The following is a 21,345-nucleotide window of genomic DNA, read 5'->3' as shown; positions in this document are numbered from 1 at the left end:
TGAAACCACAGGTTTGAAAGATTCCCCAGCTGAATTCAAACTGGAGAGGCAGAGGGGGCTAGGAGGGTGATCAAATGAATGGAGAAGAGGGGAGATGAGATGAAGAAGGCCTAGCTTGCTTAGTGAAGCAAAAGGGGCAGAATAGGATTGCTATTATGGGTAAATTGCAGAGATTAAAACTGTGAAAAATGACAGCATGGGTACAAGGTATCTACTGGCTGTTGGAAGTAACAAGCTGGAAGGGCCTCCAAAATAAATAGGACAAATGCTAACTACTTCTGAGATGTAACCTGATCTGATTATGAAAGGATTAGGTAATGTAGTTGCTGTTAAGAGCAGGAGAGTTGCTGGTAATGACCCAGGAATCTTTTCCATTCAGCATGGATTGCCATGATGCTGTCATCCAGCAGTGCCAAAGTACTTCATAAACCATACACTGACATATCAAAAATGGGTCTGTGAACAGTCAATGCAAGGCATGACTTGAGAGCTATTTAGGGTCTTGGTTTGATCTGTATGAGCCAGTGGCATTGGTGGGGGTCAGAGCAGCAAAAGGCTGAAGGGACTTTGTGTTACTATTACACATTAGCTTTACTTCTGCATGGGATTTCACTTGGTGCTTCATCCAGACTATTCAAGTAACATCAAGATCTTTTCTACTAAAAGTTTTGGAATATTTTGGGATTTGTCTGTCTTAAAAGCTGGCAGATCAAACCTCAGGTCCTCAAAAAGTTCATGTTCTGTATTAAAGTCTTCGAAGAGCCTCATCTTACCTTATATGGGTAGACATACACTTAGTGAGAAAGGAAATGTTAACTGGCAGCTACAAAACTGGAATTTCTATATTTTCAGTCACTCCACAGTTCACAGAGAAACCGAATTTACAAAGGATGATCACAAATTGGCACTGCTATGACAAGAAGGATTTTGGAAAAAGTCTGCATGACTATAGACATTCCAGATAACTCTTGTCCTGGCTTCTCCTTAGACATAGTCTTTTACTTGAAAAATTAAGCATTGAATCCAGCATTCAGTCTTGCAGTTCCTCTCAGGTAGGAGATTCTTTGGGTTGCGTAAAAAAAAAAGCATAATCAGTTCTGTTGTGTGTTCTTGGCCGTTTGCAGGAGGAGCTGTGTCAAAGATGAATGATAGTAGGTACAGTCTGAATAAAAGATAACAAATTGTAGTAATCTTGAGCTGACAGGATAGTCTAAGGAGTCACTCTCAGTGAAACATGCTCAGCAGCCCAGCTTCTGCTCTGGGATTCTCCCAAACATAGTTTCAGGAAAACCTAAGGGTGATTAGACCTAGTTTATTTTTATATATGTTTTATAAAATACATATTTGTTCTTTAATGTATTTCATGCATCTTCTGTAAGGAAGAGGAATGGCAATAATGGATGTCAGCCTAATCAGCTCACCAACTTGAATCCAAACATATTTCTATTTTTTCAGGACAGCATCTTCATCTTATCTTTAGACTAGTTTGGGGAAACTCATGTTTTCACTCCTATTTGGTTTCCACCCTTACTTAATGTAGGAATTTCTGTCTAAGGCTAGAAAAAATATTTTATCTTTGTTTACAGCCTAATATTGGATTGCTGGTTCAGTTTGTATGCAGCGCTTCCTATACACAAGAATTGTGCTCAGTTACCATCAGCTTAGCTGAGGTAGGACTGTGAGAAAAAAAAAAAGTGAAAACATTCATATCAGTGAAGAGTCATTAAGTATTTTCGCTTCCCACATTCATACTAACTTGTCCACAAGGACAACTGAAGAAAGGCATTGACCTGTGAATGCCTGTGCAAACAAGTATTCACAGGGTGGCAAAAACAACTAATTGAATGGTTAAAAAAAGTTTAGACATTTCATTAAAAGACAGAAGGCAATATTTTAAATAAAATGTTCAGTACAAATACTTTACTCAAGGAAAATAAAGTCCTTTATAATATGATTAGTATTACTGCAAAATCATCAAGTACAGTAATTGTACAGGCCAGAAATGAATGTAGGTTATATTTCCCACAGGTTCACAGTCAGAGTAAAACTCCCTATAATATTTTGATTTAATTTATTGTAGTAGTGTGAAATGCTGTGTTTCTTCCTCATGATTCCCCAGGAAATTAAAATAATCAAACTTGCCTATTCAATAGATAGGTCTTTTAAGTGAAATGATGATTGGTGGCTTTTTGAAGGCTAAAAATATTCAGTTAGTCCTGAATGAATTTCCTATCAAGGCCAGTGAAAACTTTTTTAGATTATCATGAAGAGTGAACTGAAACCTTCTATGACCACATAGCTTTTAACGGAATTCCATGAAAAATATTTAGAATCTTGTTTTGTAGTCCTCAGTGACCAATACTTACTACTTTTTAATTATTTTGGATTTTAATGAAATGTCATTCATACTTCATTTATAAAGCATACATTTAAGCACCTTAAACCTAAAGAATTTTCCCTTTGAAATAAATATCTAAAAATTCTATTTTGAACATACTGAGTTACTCTTCTGATTTTTTTTATATAGGACAAACTTTAGTTAAGGTCAGACATATTATTTGGTTTTCATAATAGTTTCTTTTTCATGAAATTTGATCACTTTATTCAGAGAATAAAGAGACACAGTTAATCATAGCATTTGTCAATCATATTAAAGAATGACATCAATAGAAATACACTGGCTTCTAACAGCTGAGGAACTGACTCTTATCCATACACACATGAAAGAAGATTTAGCTTTCTGGAGTCACTGCAGCAATTTTCACTCCCATTTCTTGGGGTAAAAGGATGCTGCCATCCTGGACTCCTTATCTTCAGATATCATATGCATAACCCAGTATGCCACCCCTCTGGCATTCAGCATTTGACATGCCTCTGTACTCCCTTTTTGAGCTAGCACTTCTTCCAGCCAAGTAGCAATATTGATAATGCACTTCTGTGCAGAATGCTCATGCATTGCCCAAGCAATTGCTTGGGAAAAGGCAGCTGATAATAGTGGAGCCATGCAGATGCAGAGATTAGAAATCCAGAGATGAAAATAAATGTATTTCTTTTTCTTCAGTTTTTCCCCAAACAGAAAAATGAGCCAATTGGATTGAAACCCCAAAAGATTAATTTCTCCTGCAACTTCATTCCATTCTAAGCCTTTTTCCTGAACTGTCAGAGATTTCCTTCCGCTGTTCCCATCCCAAACGTCTCTTAGTCAAATATGATTTTGCTATTATTACTACTTGTAGTACAGGCGGACTAAGTCACAGCTCGTGACCTTCACATAATGCCAATGTCAGTAAAACACTGAAGAACAGTGTTAGGTTCTCTCTTCAGGGACTGAGTCTACTGAGTCTATAAATAGAAGCAGATAAGCAAGGCATAATTCTTTGTTTCAAGGCTTCTTCTGCTCATTTCTGAGGGCCAGGACTTTTTTCCTTCCTTGACATACTACCTTTATTTGTATTCATTTATTTTCTTCTACATATGGTTATTTTCTTCTCTATATGTTACACTAATTGCTGATTGAGGTCAGAAAGGAATTTTCCCTTAAGTCTAGGGACTGCTGAAGACATATCAGGTCATTTTAATCTCCTCTTAGTGTCAGGGCTGAGAATGATGGCAATGCCCTTGGCCTCTCCTGCTCTTGCTCTGTGGTATATTCTAGTTTCCTTGGAGTTTACCTTCAACCTGCTAAAGCTCTTAAATTTGTCACATGGCATTAAGATGCATTTTATGGGTTTTGGAGTGTGACCAACATGAAATATACCTTCCTGGATAGCTTTAAAGAACAATTCAACTGCACAACTACATGGCATTCCTCAGCTGGGCTTAATCTTATTTTTTGGGCTTGGTACAGTGAACCCAAGAGGCAGCATACAGCAGAACTTGGCTCACTCTATAATATAGAGACCTGAACTCCACTGATATTTGTGCTCGAGGTATGAAGCAGCTTTAAGTGGATGTATCCAATATGGGGCAAACCTAGACGTAAGTGAATAGTTCAACAGGAAGGTGCTATCTGTTCATGATGACCTCAGAACATCAGGAGGACACACAGATAGATATATAAAAAATGCAGTGCAGTGTGGGATAGGAACAAACAGTCCTTAAAGGCTGAAAGGCTTGTTTTAAACAGATGAACCATGTTTGTCCCAAAATGAACTGAATATATTTTTAATTGCAATAAATATAACTGTGGAACCTAACATACTGTCAATTTGCTAAGGAAATAAAAGGATCTTCAAGAAAAATATGGTTTTAACATACACACAGTTTATCAGTTCTTTTCATCAGATTTATGCAGATGAATATCTGAGTAAATATTAAAATGGAGGAAAATATTTCTAGAGCTACTGCAGCTGTGCTTTCTAACACATGCTTGGGCTTAATTCTATATCTAAACAAATGAGCAAATGAGCATAGTTTGAGAAGCAGAACAAACAATACTCTTAGGAAGAATTTAGCATTTGTGGAGGAGAAATAACTGTAACAAGAAAAAAAAGAGCACTAAAGAGAAAGTCTTATGATAAAATTCATAAATCAGTGATCTGCTTATGCATGGATGTGCACTGAGAGATGCAAAGGAAATGCAGGAAGATGTATTTACTCTGAAGTGAGAGTTATAAAGGAAACTAGCTCACCAAAATAGCAATGCATTAAAATGATGGTACTGTTTTTAATCTGCATTCAAGAAAAAGGATAAAAAAGCCATTTCTGACAAGAATCATAATTTAGCTTTACTGTATTCTACCCTTAAGTCCATATACATTTGGAATAAAAATCATAACGGATCTGATTTTGAAAAGGTTGGTCCAATAAAACATAGCTCTCAGAAGGAACTGACTTATAAGTGACATGCAAGGGACACTGTGGAATTATTTCATCATCTATTCCTTAATGTACCTAAATATTTATTCCTACTTGCATGTCTAAATACAGGCAAAATTTTCATTTGCAAGATGTGTGCCTGCAATCATTCTTTAAACTACATTTTCCTTTCTCTTCTAGAAGGGACAGTCTCAAGAAAACAGCTTCTCTTTGGTGAACATGAGAACAAAGGCTATTCTGGGAAACACAACTTTCAACTGTGGCAAACAGAATCTCATTTCAGATATAGAATTGAGAGAGAAGTAAAATTCCTTGAAGAAACAATTACATATCATAAACAGTTTTGTAAATCTCATCCTTATAAGATGGCAATTTCTAATATTCTCTCCATCTTAGCATGATTTTAACAGCAGTGATTTAGAAAGAGTTGCACTGATTCACACTAGCTAAGAATCTAGTCAAGCAAATCTATGCCAATCACAAACTTAAAAATGCATGGCTGCGTAACATGCTTGGCTAAATAGCTATTCAGAACTGAAATGGGAAAGGCTTCAAAACTACAAACAGTCCTTTCTTCTTGCTCACGAACAAACAAGGATTTTATAGAAGAATTTTGGTTTAGAATAGTTATGGCCTATTGCTCTTCAGAAATGCACGGAAAGGAACATCTTATTTTTAAAGGGCATTTGTAAAAATCACAAGCAAATTCCTGTGAGTCCCAAACTATTTTCACTTATAAATAAAGAAAAAAAAAGCAAATGAAAAATAAGACATTACTTTGGTGTACGTGAACATATTGGGGTGGGCATTAAAATTTAAGGAAATGAACTGCTCATGCTTTTGGACTGAGTCATAAAGCTATAAAACAAAAACTTGTACATTAAGAAATTAAAGACTAAATACAGAATTCAGGCCAAAATAGTTCACACGGTGAAACACAAACACACATACTAGTTAGTCCCAGTAAATACATGGAACACGCTGCCAAACAAAGCCAGGAGAACACTGCATGGGCAGCTAGACATTGTCTAGCAGGAGATGAGAATCACAGGGAAGCACAATAAAGGGAGCAGGTTTAGAACTAATTAGCAAAGCTTCCTTGAAGGTCCAAGAGGCTTTCTTCTGTACGTTGTCTTTTAATATTTGTTGAACTTTAGAAGTGGATATTTTCTATTTGCTGTTTAAGGATTTGTATCAGGCTGCAGTTCTAAACACATAATATGAAACACAGATATATTGGGGAAGAAGTTTCTTTCTGAAACTAATCACTGCTTTCTGTTTCTTTAGCCTAAGGTCTGTTTCTCACTAACTTATGGCACTGTACCAATTTCTAAAAAACACATACTATGGTTGAAGGTTCTGTCAAATCAGTTCCACATCAGATATCATGATGCCATATGTTAAGAAGTCTTCAGAATTTATCTTAGCATAACATAGTTTCATATAAAGAAAGTGGCCAGGCATTGCTACTGGGTTCATGCCTTTGCACAGTTCCTGTGAAAGGAAAACTGAGAAAAATGTTGCATAGTTTCAGTGAAAGGAAAAGTGAAAAAAAGATTGTTTCACAATATTGGAATAAACAAACATGAAAAAAGAATATAATAATGCTGGAGAAAAGGCATCCTCCTGCAAGGGGTAGATGTTTATTAAATCAAATACAAAATTCAGTCAAAACAGTGGAATTTGGAAAAAGAATCATCATTTCACATATCTGTTTAGACCTTCAAATGTGCTCTATTCAAAGCAATCCCTAGGATGCTGTTGAAGTCAAAACCAGCAATATTAAACAAGTAACCCCTGAAAGACCTGCAAAAAGAATGATTTGTTTTTTATGGATAAGCATTTCCAGATTTACTGACTTTTGTGTCTAAGAAGATATAGCTCTGTTTGTTTGAAAATTTTCCTGCTGTTTTGGCATTTATAAAAGTGGATTCTCTACTGTTTTGTAAGAAGTGAGTGCACATTGCCACTTTCTTACAATTAAAGCACTAATACGACTCTCTCTTTTACTCAGCCACTTATTCTATCAAAACATTTAGGGATTCGATTTCTAATTTCTCTAGAGAGTGGAGATTTGGTTGAAATTGGCCAATAGATTAGAAAATTAACTAAAGAGTGGGTATATAAAGGGATAGTCAGATATATACCCGTGATAGCATAAGATTTATTTCTTTAGGAAATAATGCTAAATATATGGATATGTCCATGTTTGGTCTGGGTCTCATCAGAGAGGTTATTACATGACATGGAAGTAGACACTAATCCAGTCCAGTGGTTGGTATATTCCTACATAAAGAACATATATTTATATACATCTATATTGATATGTGAACATATGTGGAATAAGTCAATTTGAACAATACTGAAGTTGTTTCCCTTTTTTTTCCCACCTTTGCAGAGTGTTTGGTGCTGCTATATTGCTGACATCCTCCCTCAATATGTTAATACCATCTGCAGCCAGGGTGCATTATGGGTGTGTCATCTTTGTTAGGATCTTGCAGGGCCTTGTAGAGGTATGGAAAAAGTATAAAATAACCAGTAAATGTGATAAATGTTTGTTAGCTTTTGCAAAAAAAGCCTTTTGCATTTGCAAAAAGTTGTTTTCAGAATTTTGCATAGGAATCAAAACTTCAAAAAGTAAGAAAAAATGTAACTTTCTATAGAACAATGCAGGTCTCATAATAATTAAGTATGAATTTTGTAAAAATTACTGTATATTTCATATTACATTTTCTAAGGTTTCAAGGCTGCAAGATGTTTCTGTAGTTTTTCTACCATTAAAATGAAAGCTGTTTTTGAAGGGACACCTAAAATGTAACTGGTTTAAAATTGCATCAACTAACATCCAATTCTTTGCCTTAAGTGCTCAAAAAGGTTTATTAGAAACAAAGATAGCTTCTCTTACAACCTTATATTTTTAAGCTCACCTTGATTTTATTTTCTGATTTTAGAGCAATGGAAAAATTATTCATATATTCATACATGGATGTATTTCATGTACCACATTTTAAATGCTAAAAGGTCACCAAGAGTCAAGATTATTTACTGAGGGTTGAAGAAATGAGCCCAGCATTAGAAAGACTCCTGAGGATCTGTGTTTTGATCCTGTCTTTGACCTTGATACTTGTGCATTAAGATTCTTTTTTTTTTTCATCTTCACTATTCTTTCCTGAAAAGGCAGGGAAAAAAGGGGGATAGTTATGTTTTATATCTGTTTCATAAGGCCTCTTTAAGGATTCAAAAATCCTTAATGTATATATGATGTAAAAAACCCCAACATTCCAACTTCATAGGAATTGGAATTTTTCTATTGTTGTGCTCAGTCTTTGCTATAGAAATGTGAGGTATCTTCATGTTTAATGTCTGTACTAGCTTTAAAATATAAGTTCATACAAAGGTGATGCATTGCCTGATTGATCAGCATTAGCTAACATGTGGAATGCCAATCCCCCAGGGGGTCACCTACCCTGCCTGCCATGGCATCTGGAGCAAGTGGGCCCCTCCACTGGAAAGAAGTAGGTTAGCAACCACTTCCTTTTGTGGTAAGCAACCTTCTGTCTTTGTCTTTCCTTCACTTGTAACAATACAATATTTTGAGACTGATTATTTTTCCATTTTCATTCACACGTCTTGTTTTGTAGGTTCCTATGCAGGAGCTGTCATTGCAATGCCTTTAGCGGGAATTCTAGTTCAATATACCGGGTGGTCTTCTGTGTTCTATGTGTACGGTATGACATTTTTGCTCATCTCATTCCAATATTGTATGACTCTATTCTACCCCTTTAAAAACGTAAAAGCTACTCTTAAGACCTTTGAAGCTAAAAATGCAGTCCAGGAAAAAGGAAAATGAAAGAACAGGAATTAAAGGAGAGCAGGAGAGCAATGTCATTAAACAAGAACAGAAGCTACTTCACAGCGAAACCTTTGTTACTTTTAGAATGAGTAGCGCAAAAGAGCTATGCAGTTCTGTAGAATCTCAGATCATGTAACATCTTTCTTTCATTTATATGAACGTAAAAGTACCTGCCCTGAGTAAAATGTCCTGATTTTTAGCTGCTATGAAGACCTCATACATAACTCTATTCACACTAGTGCTACCTTGACTTACACTGATGGAAAACAGTGCCTCAAAGGAGTTTATTCTGCAGCACAAAATTGATGTGAATTAGGGGTAAACCTTATACGAAATGAATAAACTACTCAGGAAGTGCACTACTATGTTGAAAACAGTGCCACAATCTTGTACTTTGCCGGTAAAAATGTTAGTGCAATGCCCTTACAACAAGGACGTAAAGCAGAATGGAACTTCATTTATAGTCTGTTGCAATGAAATAGAAGCTGTTTCATTGCAGTGCACTTTACAAATTGCTGTAAAGATATCAGTGAATCTTCCCTTACAGAGAGGTCATTCTGTAGATGAAACAAGGACTTCACTGTGGTCCAGCTGTTCGTGTATTTTGTACACGTACTGTTTGCAGGATCTGTCTCTCTGTTAGAGTGACTTGGTAGAGAAGCAGTAACAACAACTGCCATTTAAATTTATTAATTAGCCACAGAATTTTTCCTTGATTGCTGCTTTAGTGTACATTTCTTTTCAAAGTCTTTCTTTCCATTCCAAAGGGAGCTTTGGTATAGTCTGGTATATGTTTTGGCTTTTGGTTTCATATGAGAGTCCCGCAGCGCATCCTACGATCACAGATGAAGAAAGGAGATATATAGAGGAAAGCATTGGAGAGAGTGCCAACCTCCTAGGTGCAATGGAAGTAAGAATATTACTCATACTTATTTCTTATGAGATATTAAAAAATATATATATAAAAAAATTAAACACCCTACTTTAACATAGAAAAGCATATTTTAAACAACTGAACTTGGGAGGGGACATCTGAAATCTGCTGATGGATTTCTGGGTGGATCTTGCTTCCGCATAAAAAGAATACAGGTTCCAGGTCTTCTAGAGGATCACTCATGGAATTTAACTCTGCTCTTTCTAAAAGCTAAGGGCTGTGGGAAACTGTTTTCAAGCAAGTGAGAAAATCATATCGAAGTTTCTATTCCATCAGCTGTCATTGACCTTCCTTTCACTGATTTCTCAAGGCATTCTTCATTGCTTCTACCTCCAACTCAATGCTTTCTTAGTCAGCTAGACATATTAGGCTGAGATCAATGCGTCTGTCATTTGATATTACTGAAATTCAAAGGAAATATGGAATCACTGTGTCTTATTTAACCTAGATCCATTGTATTTCCCCCTCTCCCTCTGAAAATTAACAAAGAGTTTTGGTAAATTTGATGGTATTTTTTTCCCCAAGATCCAGTGCTGTCACTCCATCTACCTTGCAAACTCAGAGGAACAGACATAGAAGAACCTTACATATATTAGTATGTATAGTATATATGCACAGTGCTGTGACAAAGAGGCATGCAATTGTTTGTTACCATATTATTAAATTCTTTTAGCCACTAAGACAGGGTGGCTGCACATGAACATCCCATTGTAAATGGTTTCTGGTCTCTACTAAGTCATGAACCAGCAATTGCCTGTGGGAGGGATAGTTGGTCCAGACTGAAATCATGCTAGAAACCATTCTAATAATCTAATTTCCTCTTAATGAAAAGCTTTTATCCAGATTAAATAGGAAGCTGGAAATGCTTAACAGAATCACTTCTTTGACAACAGACATTTTTAGGTGTTCTTGAGCTAGCGTCCAGACTGATATATAATGGTATACAGCAATGTTTATAGTTTCTTACGGCTATAGGTGCTTTTGAAAATCTCACATGTAATGAGATATTTCAAAGGAAGTCAGCATAGTTCTAGTTTGGGTTGGATGTTTTCTGTTTACTTTTTTGGGGTGCTTTTTAATTTAACATTTTTGGAAGTAATTAGTTTGAATTAATAGTTCAATTGCTATTGAAATACTCAAGCTGAAATTCTTCCCAAAGTATCAAGTCAGCTTTTCCGGCTGGTTTCTCAACAATTAAGTCTTGTTTAATCTGTCTCTCTTCAATGCAATTTAATAAGTATACAAGGCATTGCAAATACCTATCAACTGGGCTGGGCTTCTTTGAAGAAATGCCAGTATTCAAGGCATAGTAGACCAAATCTAGCCTGAAACACTGCTGAAGTAATTTTCAAATACTCATCTGGGGCTGGATCATGCACTTGGATCAGCACAGATGGACAGAACCCTGGGCTCATGAAGAGGTGCAGGGACTCAGCAGGATTGTAGTTCTGTCCATCTGTCATCTTTTTTTGTTTACTATGCAATTCATTTCAGAAAGACAATAAAACAAGCCAAAAACATATTGACCAAACAGCTTCAGCTGAGACTTGGTAAAAAGAATTATTCAGGGCTGGAATTAAAATTTAGATGCTAAAATACATGCTTAAAATAAACCTGGATGAAACTGTGTGCTTATAGTGTAAAATCTGACTGTTGCCTTAGATACAACAACATTCTCTTTTAAAGACACATTACTTTGGCCTGAGTATATTCATTTTTATATGACTGAATGGGATTGAACTGACAGCACTTGTACAAGAATGTTAACAAGTGATACAGCTAAGTAACTGGGTTTCTCCACTTGTATACTTTGTAGTCAGTTTTTACTTGCTTATGTTTTTAAATTAAATCTTGATTATCCAAACATCGATGCATGCACTTTATGACAATTAAAGTCTGGAACACAAGTACATAAAGTTGCGCATACATGTGTTTCTTGGAGTATAGGTAAAAATAACAGATAGGAAAAGAGAAGATATATAGTTGATAGTGATCAAAATATTAACTGGATCCCCCTTTTTATGTTTCAGAAATACAAGACTCCATGGAGAAAATTTTTTACATCTATGCCAGTCTATGCAATAATTGTTGCAAACTTCTGTAGAAGCTGGACTTTTTACTTGTTACTTATTAGTCAGCCTGCTTACTTTGAGGAAGTGTTTGGATTTGAAATAAGCAAGGTATGTAAGAATAACATAAAGCCTTTATCTTAGAAAAGTAAATATCAGTCATGTTTGTGGTCTTTATCAGGAGAAGGAAAGATAAGTGATCTGCATCTTTACCATGGATTTACAAGTCTTAAATCTTATCCCACCAGTTATTGTACTGTCAGTACATATGAGTGAAATAACAAAAATGAAAAGCTAGTTGATAGGGGAAGATGAGGGCAGGATGCTATTACTTAGTGATGATCTACTTGGGGCCATATTTCAAAACACCTTCAGTTGGGTGCTTGAAACCTGACCATGCAAGGTATTAGAAAGGTATAGAAAGATGCATTATACTTCTTCCTGACACCCCAGGGAGCACAGGGTGCTACCAAAACTCTGGGGAAATATGGAGAAGTAGTTGCATTTTTCCAGGTGTACTTTGCAGAACACAGCCACCTGGTTTTAGGAAGGATAGGAGTCTACATTCTCCTTTAATGTGGCAAGAACTGCATCTCCTTTTTTACTGAGGAAGCGAAACAGATGGTGGCAAAATATGAGACCTAAGGATGATCAAAAGTTCCAGGCAGTTCATATGAATTTTGGATCAGACCCCTAATGGGAATATGAATAGATGCAAACAAACCTCAAGAGTGTATATTAAGCTTTCCACAAATATAACTTCCCTTTTGTTAAAGTGCTTTTGAAACTCCTGTATTCTTTTGATATTGTTCTATGAGGTACTAAGTGACCCTAAATTTTGCCATAAGTGACAATTAGAACCTTCTAAGTAGCTACCAAAGTGTAGGAGTATTATGGGATATTGTCACAATTACGTAATGATATCCTGCATTTAAAGATGGGATGGAGATAAAAAATTAAGTCCTAGAATTCCAGCCTTCAGATCAGATCTAAGTGCAGATCTATAGTCTATTCTATCACATGAAAGAAATCACTTTTGAAATAAGGATCAGGTTTGGACTTCTCCCATAAATATCCTAATCTTCAAAGAATGGAGTTGGTTTGAACTGGTGCTTTGGTTTTAGGATGTTTCTATACATATGGTACTACATTGGAATGGAAAAAGTTAAACAATTCATGATAATTGCATCATGATGGAAAATGAAACATTTGAAATTTTAGTTCAAAATCAGTATGTTCTTACATTTATTGGTAAACAACAAGAATGTTTGTGTATTTTCTTGATAAGTAAAGCAAACATGTAAATCTAGTAGTATATTTATTTGAATCTTTAAACCAGTCTATTGAGCGTTCAGAATTCTGCAAAATGGAACTTGAAATCTAGCTGGAGTTCTTTTAAGAAGTTATGCTATGTTTGAAACATTACCTGTTACACATGCAATTAGAAGGGTCGTGCCTTATAGGATTAATCTGATCATTTTGTTCTAAAAGACTTTTCTAAGAATATATTCAAAGAAATTTGGAGCTGTGTAAACAATGGCAGCAGGGTCAATTTTCATCTGCCGCAGAGATGCACGGTCACAAAATTAATAGTTAGTGTTTACTCAGGAATTCCTCACAGTAGTAACTGGAACACCACAGTTATCTCCTAGTTAATATCTGACTCAACTGGAGTAACACCTGCTAACGTGAAGCTAGCTGTCACAACATAGTTTCCACATATGTGATCTGCACTGCATGCTGACGCACCTCAGGCCAGACTGACACAGACAGCAAATATGCAAACCTGGGCTGAAGCACATCTTCAGGTATACACAAAATCCAGAATTCCTTATTTGAATAAATGTCATGCATGCTAAAGCAGACTATTTGCAAGGCAGTTATGTTGTCAGGAGATAGCAGGTGGCAGTTCGTTTCATGCTCACAGATACTCTGTACTGCTTTTAAGGAATGGTCTTCAAATATGTTATTACATTTTGGGACAGTCACTGCAAAATTACTATGTCTTAATTTTTAGTATCTATAGCATTTTGTATATTATCTATGGATATTTAGTTTACTATCTTTCATTGCACACAGAATTTCTCAGATGTATCCTTTGCCCACATAGAATTTGAAGCTTGCTGGATGTTCAGAAATCAAAGGCAAATGGCCATCGTGCAAGTGATGATGAACCACGGGGAATCTCTCAGAGGCCTCACACATCTAGGCATGTTAGTCTTTCTGGGCAAAGCTATGCCCAACACATCACCAAGAGAAATGCAGCACTTCAGTTAGACACACTTGATCATAAATTTTCTCAAAAGGAAGTGTAAGGTGGCCATCAGTCAGAAAAAAAAAAAACACTTGATCAAATATAAACAATTAAAACAATTTATAAATGTAAAGTTTCATAGCATCAGAGATTCTTAACAAGTCTGGCTGTCCTTTAGAAAATACAATGACAAGTTAAGATCACAAATTTTGTTCTTTTAATAAAGCAAACAAGATTTTTAGTTTTAACACATAGTCTGAAACTGAAGAGAATCAATTAAATGATTCAACTTGCTGATTGCTTCAGAAACTGAGAAATCAATATTTTCTTACAGTTTATACTCTGTGATTTCTAACTCCTATTGTAGGTGGGTATCTTATCTGCTGTGCCACATTTAGTGATGACAATTATTGTGCCTATTGGGGGACAAATTGCAGACTTTTTAAGAAGCAAACAGATTCTTTCAACCACTACTGTGAGAAAGATAATGAACTGTGGAGGTAAGTTTTCCTATTTTATTAATAAAGTTTCTTGTATAGAGTCAATGTCCACCTAGCATCTTATATACCCAGTAAACAAACAAACTGCATGGTTTTATGTACATATGAAGTAATACTTTGCATGTTTCTTGGGTATTACAGATGTGGTTACTAAATAAGAGTAAACACAGGTGTTCCTACTCCCAATGTCAATACCCATGTTTGGTATTTAAAAAGGCACTTAGGCACTTAAAGAAGCAGATGAGCTTTTGGGGGGGGGGGGGGGTGTTATTTGTTTACCCTTAGCTACTTAATGAGCCTTAGGTACTCCTGTAAACTCCATCTGCGCTAAGAGAGCCCAGAAAACTAACTGTCATTCAATACCTAATTGCTAAGATGCTACAGTTACACAAGCTGAATCTCAGCTGTGATGACAACTTCAAAATTCATGAGCAGGTTAAGTGTGTACACCCATTAGGATCAAGGGGAACTACCTGGATAACCTAATCACAACCCTTTATTTTACCTTCAGACTGACAGGAAGTAACAATAAGTTAGCTTACAATGAAAGAAGAATTATCCGATGCAGCAAGGACTTGTGGGTTTTAGGGACAAAAGAATTGCCTGACTTTATTTCACTCCGAGGTGATGTTTTGCCACTCTGTCCTCCTATGAAATGTGGTATCCTAAGGCTTGCAATTTTTGAGAGATAATGAAATCTGATATCCAGTTTTCTTTATGATTTCCCAAGGTTTTGGTATGGAAGCAACTCTTCTTCTGGTGGTGGGATATTCTCATAGCAAAGGAGTGGCTATTTCATTCTTAGTGCTTGCTGTAGGCTTTAGTGGATTCGCCATATCTGGTAAGATTATATTACTGTTATTAGTAAATTATTTTGATTTAAGAGAAGGAACATCTCATTTGTTTCTTATTGATTGACAATAATTTAACATAAAACTCAGAATTCCAAATGATATTTGCGATTATTCCAAATGAAAGAGCAATAAATACATCTTCTGTATTAGATTTTTTTTGTTCAAATACTTCAAAATTTTCCATATTCACTGCAGCAAACTAGACATTTTTTTCAGTGAGGTGCTAATGTACACCCTAGATTTTTCTTAAAATTAAATGTATAATACAAATGGACTGATATTCTAAAACAATATTTAAATACAGACATGTATTTGTTTAGACATAGATATTCTACCATTTTTCCACTACATATTGGTTACTCTTTTGTTTGTGTTGCATTTTTTATTATTTTGCGACCTAATAACTAGCATTTTTTTAATTTAAAAACCAGCTATTCCCCTCTCCTGCTGATATATCCTCCCTTTTTGCAACACAAGTCACCTGGCCTTTACTTGTTTTCCCACTGTGATCTTAGTATCCTCTTCCATGCTGGTTCCTTATGTCTAAAACAAGCTCTCTTTTCTTCTGTGCCAAACATCTAAACTCTCCTCAACAAATCATTTCTTAATTTCACTTATTCTACAAGTTATCATGCTTTTTCTGTAGCACTTAAAAAGCACACTGTACTTTATCAAAGAGTTATCCATATCCTATCACCTGCCTTTTCCCTTTTATTATTTTTCAGTACCCGAAGATTTGTTTTCTGCTTTCACTGACTTATCTGCTTATTTCTGGAACGATGGGCTCTGCTACTTCATAGAACCATGTGTTTTTTTCTAAGATTATTTGAATTGTTACTGAGCAAATTTGAAGAGTTAAGCTGTTGGAAATGCAAAGAAACAAAGAAATATTTTTAAAAAATAATTATTAAGTCATTTCTAGATAAATATAATAAATGATGGGTGAATCCCTTCATCCTCCCTTCCCCCACAAGAACAGCAAGTTCCTTCTGCTGGTCTGTGTGACAAAAAGAAAAATACGGCCCACAGGCAAAGAAAGGGGCGCAAGCTGCCGAAGTGGTGACTCAGCATTTCGGCAAGTTATTTACACCATAAAAAGGTCGTGAATGACACTGGGGAAACCTGAACTTTACCACTGCCTGCATATCTTCTGGGTTCTCTACCCTACGCAGTCATAATTGTGACTTTTTTTTTTTTTTAACTGCCATTTTGGCAAGAAAATACACTTGGTATCATTTTATAGTATATTTTTAAAAGAAAGTGAAAACCCAGAGGGGCTCTTTTTAAGCCTTTCAGAGAAAAAGAAATCCAGTTAAAGAGCCACAATATGTCATAATGAAATTGTCAGGTGATAGCCTTATTTTTCAGTTCAGAACTGAAGCAGTGCTCTGTTTGTGGTATGAACGTTTGTTGACATTCGTATTGCAGGTTTCAATGTCAACCATTTAGACATTGCCCCAAGGTATGCCAGCATCTTAATGGGGATTTCTAATGGAGTCGGGACCTTGTCTGGAATGGTTTGCCCTATAATTGTTGGAGCAATGACAAAGAACAAGGTAAACTGCAATACAGTTTTCAAATCTTTCAGTTTAATACTATTAGCATCAAGAAAAAGACCTTCCTATTGAACAACTTGCCAGAAATTCTGTATTAAGGTCTGGAGACCTCCAGGTAATAGCATCCAGAACTTGCAAATCTGAAGCATGCTTCACTGCATCCTCAGCATATCAATGCTTTTGTAGGCTAATGAATAAGAAACAGAATTATACTGAAGTAATATTAACCTTTAGACAGTGATTTTCAAAGGATGATGAATATAAGTAACTGGAAACTGGACAGTTAAATGTTTTAGTCTGTGCTGACCATCAGAGCCTGATTTAAATCTCTGAGCTCAGAAGATTTAGAGCAATCTATGCAGCGGTCTGATCTAGCAAATTTCTTTTTTACAGACACGTGAAGAATGGCAGTATGTCTTCCTTATTGCTGCTTTAGTTCATTATGGAGGAGTTATATTCTATGGTATATTTGCTTCAGGGGAGAAACAACCCTGGGCAGACCCTGAGCAGACAAGTGAAGAGAAATGTGGCTTTATTCATGAAGATGAACTTGATGAAGAGACAGGGGACATTACTCAGAATTATGTAAATTATGGTACCACCAAGTCTTATGGTGCTACAACCCAGGTCAACGGTGGCTGGCCTAATGGCTGGGAGAAAAAAGAGGAATTTGTACAAGAGGAAGTACGAGACTCATACAACTACAAGGAAGGAGATTATTCATAACAAACCTAAATATTGGGTATATTTTGTAGTGTTTGTGACTAAATTCATTGTGATTGTTTGCACACAGAAATAAAATGTGGTATAAACATGTAAACACATATCAAACAGGAAGGTCTTACTGTAAAAAAAAAATCCATTAAAGTGCAATCTGTATGAGTTGTGACATGTCATCACTTTCATTAGGTTATATTTGTTCTATAAACATTAGAGTTTTAAGGGTTTACTGGTCAAAACTATAGAGGCAACTAGATACTTACAGTATATATGAGCTGAAACTCATAACTAAGGATTAAAGCACAACTAAGCAACTAAGTTGACACATCTAATACTCTTTTTAGAAAGCCAAAATCACCTGATCATTAAAAATGCACTTATATATTTGTTACACTGTATTGAAAGAGATTGTGTTAAATACATGCGTTTATGCAGTGCAATGTAGGAACTGTGTGTTTGGCCTAAGACAAGAGCTTTCTTAAAGAAGAAGGGTTGAGTCCTAGGCATTTAGGAGGGACTGATCCAATTTCCTTTACTGGTAATTGTATCAAGCCTAAAAGAACAAATAGGACATATTGTATGTTTATCGTGATTACATGCTGCAGGCTACTCTGTGATGAATAAAGGAATTATTTAGGAGTTTTATATTGAATGTTTGGGCACAAATTCTTATTTCTATTCTTTACAGGATCTTATGAAATTATAGGCATTGTCATGTTCTTCCCTGCATTAACCAACTAGTATAAAAACAATATATAATGTTAAGTCTGACTTTTCATGCAGACTGTCAAATCCCTTTACCAAGAACAAGCTTTATTATTATTTTATTTGCAGTATATTCCAACTTTGTACTGGTATCTTTAGAGAGAGAGAAAAAAATATAACCTAGAAAAAGATATAGTCTTATACAAAATTCCAAAGAGAAATTTACTATGAGTATGTAGCCCTAAGAAAAAGGATGTATTTGTTTTGCAGAATATTTTGAAGCCAATAGACACAACAGAGTAATTTAACCCTTATTCTTCCCTTAATAGCTTTCATATTTTTACACATTGTGCCACAGTTGTATACATAGATATAAGTTTATTGAAGATACTGTAATTACAGAAAATGTTGCTATTTTAGAAATCCCTGAAATAAAAATTTATTTGTCTTTGGATTAAACCTAATAATAATGGACAGTGAATATGAGTAACTTATATATTCACAATAAACCAAAGTGGCAAAAAACTAGTGTTGGGTTGAAAGAAGCCAACAAGCATCATGCTTGTCTTTTCAGTAAAACTCAACAGTGACTGCAACATTAGTGTACCAAGCAATAAGTGCAATGCATTATAAAGTGCATAATCTTCTAGTCTATATATTAACCTTCATTTAGCTTGTTGTATATATTTGGGGTTGTTGGGATTAAACCAAACCAAACTGAAGTTAGCAACACCAGACCACTTCTTAATACTCTAAAATGACAACAATGATCCATTTCTTAATTCAATCAAATGATTATTATTGTATGTAATAATCCATTCTGGATTCTTGGTCTGTTCATTGTATTGTGCTAGTGATTGGAAACCCTGCTACTGCAATATACAACTTGAGGATTGTTTCTTCTCCTTTTTTTTAATGCAAATCATACCTTGACCTTAAAAAAAAATATTTTGCTTTGTGCCTCAAAGTGATGTAAAATGTGACCATAGCTTTTGCTCTGTTTACTGAAAAAGATGTGGACCGTGTCACTTTTGTTGCTGCAAAGTGTTAATAAAATGCTCTATTTATCCTTTTGTATAAAAAGGACCATTGTAGTTTCTTGTCATTTTTTTAGATGCACTTTAACACAGATGACTAAAATTATACTCACTGTGGAATAAATTCTGCTATCAGTGTGGAGATAATATTGTAGGTCTCAGCTGGGAGCTATGCTGGATACCCACAGCCCTGCATGGTCTAGCCTCTCCTCTGTCCATGCACAGATTAGTGGTGGAAGAGGTGCCTAATGCTGGATTGTTGTTCCTCTTCTCAGAAAGATGTGTGAAGTAGGTGTGAATGAAAAAGGAGCAAGAGGGTCAATGCACCAGCCAGTGCAGCAAAACTGGCAAAGACAAGAAACTAATCTGCGTTAGCTAAAGGGCTGGTGTGGATTAGCATTCTCTAAAACAAATGAAAAGCTGTCACAGACTTCTATTCTTAGAATTTGTTCCCTGTCTTGCTCCTGCAATGATATTACTTAACTGGAGGATAATGTTACTTTCTGTCCACCTTAGATAGATTCTATGGGAATCAGTGAAATTCAATGAATCCTACATTAAAAAATAAGAATTTTTCTAACAAAGGTTTTGCTGCTCAGTGATTTGCCTGAACCAAGCAGAAAACTGCAGAAGCACCAAACTGAACAGAAGGCTACAAAACATTAGACAGGACAATAGTGTGCCCAGTGTTTCTCGCCAAGAGACTAGTTGTCATCAGATGCTGGGTCCTCACGTAACACACAAAGTTACTGCTAAATGTCTTGCTGGGCTGGTGTGAAGTCACCATGGAAACATCCTGGACCATACAGGAGTGGGATAAATAGGGGCTGTAAAAGTGCTGTTGTGTTTATCGTAGTAAATGGACGGGTTAGAAAATGAAAACTAATTAGCACAATTAAAATCAATTCTTCTTAGTTTTCAGTCTAATTTTACAGGTGCTTTATCTTTTGGAATTGTTTCAATAATTTCCCTTCACTAAGTACAGGTAATTTTTTTTCTTATTAGGCTGACACCTTTTAATTACTTTGAACAAAGGAGAGACTAATCCAGCCATTAGCCACTGCACTGTTCAGCCATGCACAGCTCAGCGGGAACTCAGCATTTGCCTTACTTGATAGAACTGGGGGGATGAAAACAAACATTACCTGGAATGATTTGAAAATTCTTTATAAGCAGGGGGCAAATGTTCTGCAATCTTTTTTAGAATGTTTGAATAAAAAATATTTGTGACATAATCCATCATTTAACTATTTTCATCTTTAAAGTACCTTCAAGCACCAACCAATTTACTTGCTATGTAGTTAGCTGACTTTTCTATCTTCTAAAAATGCATCCTCTCTGAGGGGTTGTTTTCTTCTTCCCTTCACTTAAAATGTCATGCCATCCTAAGATCCTCCATGTTTCTTTCTAGCTCTGTGCCTCTGCTTTGACTCTTTATACTTCCTTTTCTAATGCAAGTGGAGAGGATTTCATTTGTCTGGCAAGGAAGAGGAGGTTCCTCTTTGCAGAAACATACAGCAACCAAACATCAACAACATGACTGAGAAACAAGAAGAAGAAATAGAGAAAAATATTTGGTTTCTTGCAAAGGATGATTATGTGAAGACAAGCAGCAATGGCAGCATCTGTTTTGGGGAAAAGGAGGTTTGAGGGGACATGGCCCTCATAAGATGAGGATCTTAACCCTTACATTTCATCTCAATAAATGTTTATGCTTCTCTCTGATCTGAACTTCATTTTTATAAAGTAGCATTGCTAAAATATACCCCTTAAACCCCTCCTGAACTGTGCTCTTTCTGCCCAGAGGTTTCTCTTCTGCTCTCGGATTCCAAGACAAGCCCTCAGATGCATTGCATTTCTGTGGTGCAGTGTTCCCATTCTGCAACTCCTCCTAGGTCCAATCATCTGTGTTTGTCAATGACACTGAGATTCAGTGGTCATAGTCACTTGATCTTTTTATCCTGTCATTTATTATTGTTCTGTTCCCCCTATCTGGTACACTGCACTTGCTTAGTATGTTAAAAAGAGGAAAGGAATTGTTATTC

General features: G+C 35.8%; 1 protein-coding gene across 1 annotated transcript in view; it reads left to right on the top strand.

Moving 5' to 3' along the window:
- The window catches only part of SLC17A6 (solute carrier family 17 member 6), a 31,794-nt gene extending 14,230 nt beyond the window's left edge, over positions 1-17,564 (top strand). The window contains exons 4-12 of the mRNA XM_013959297.2: positions 7,217-7,331; positions 8,273-8,360; positions 8,460-8,546; positions 9,439-9,581; positions 11,636-11,785; positions 14,296-14,428; positions 15,159-15,269; positions 16,711-16,838; positions 17,232-17,564. Of these exons, the coding sequence (XP_013814751.1) occupies positions 7,217-7,331; positions 8,273-8,360; positions 8,460-8,546; positions 9,439-9,581; positions 11,636-11,785; positions 14,296-14,428; positions 15,159-15,269; positions 16,711-16,838; positions 17,232-17,564 (1,288 nt within the window). The remainder of the gene's footprint in view (positions 1-7,216; positions 7,332-8,272; positions 8,361-8,459; positions 8,547-9,438; positions 9,582-11,635; positions 11,786-14,295; positions 14,429-15,158; positions 15,270-16,710; positions 16,839-17,231) is intronic.
- The last annotated feature ends 3,781 nt before the right edge of the window (positions 17,565-21,345 follow it).

This window comes from Apteryx mantelli, chromosome 4 (genome assembly GCF_036417845.1).
Source record: "Apteryx mantelli isolate bAptMan1 chromosome 4, bAptMan1.hap1, whole genome shotgun sequence".
NCBI classification, from domain to species: domain Eukaryota; kingdom Metazoa; phylum Chordata; class Aves; order Apterygiformes; family Apterygidae; genus Apteryx; species Apteryx mantelli.
This window is presented reverse-complemented; position numbering and strand designations above follow the sequence as displayed.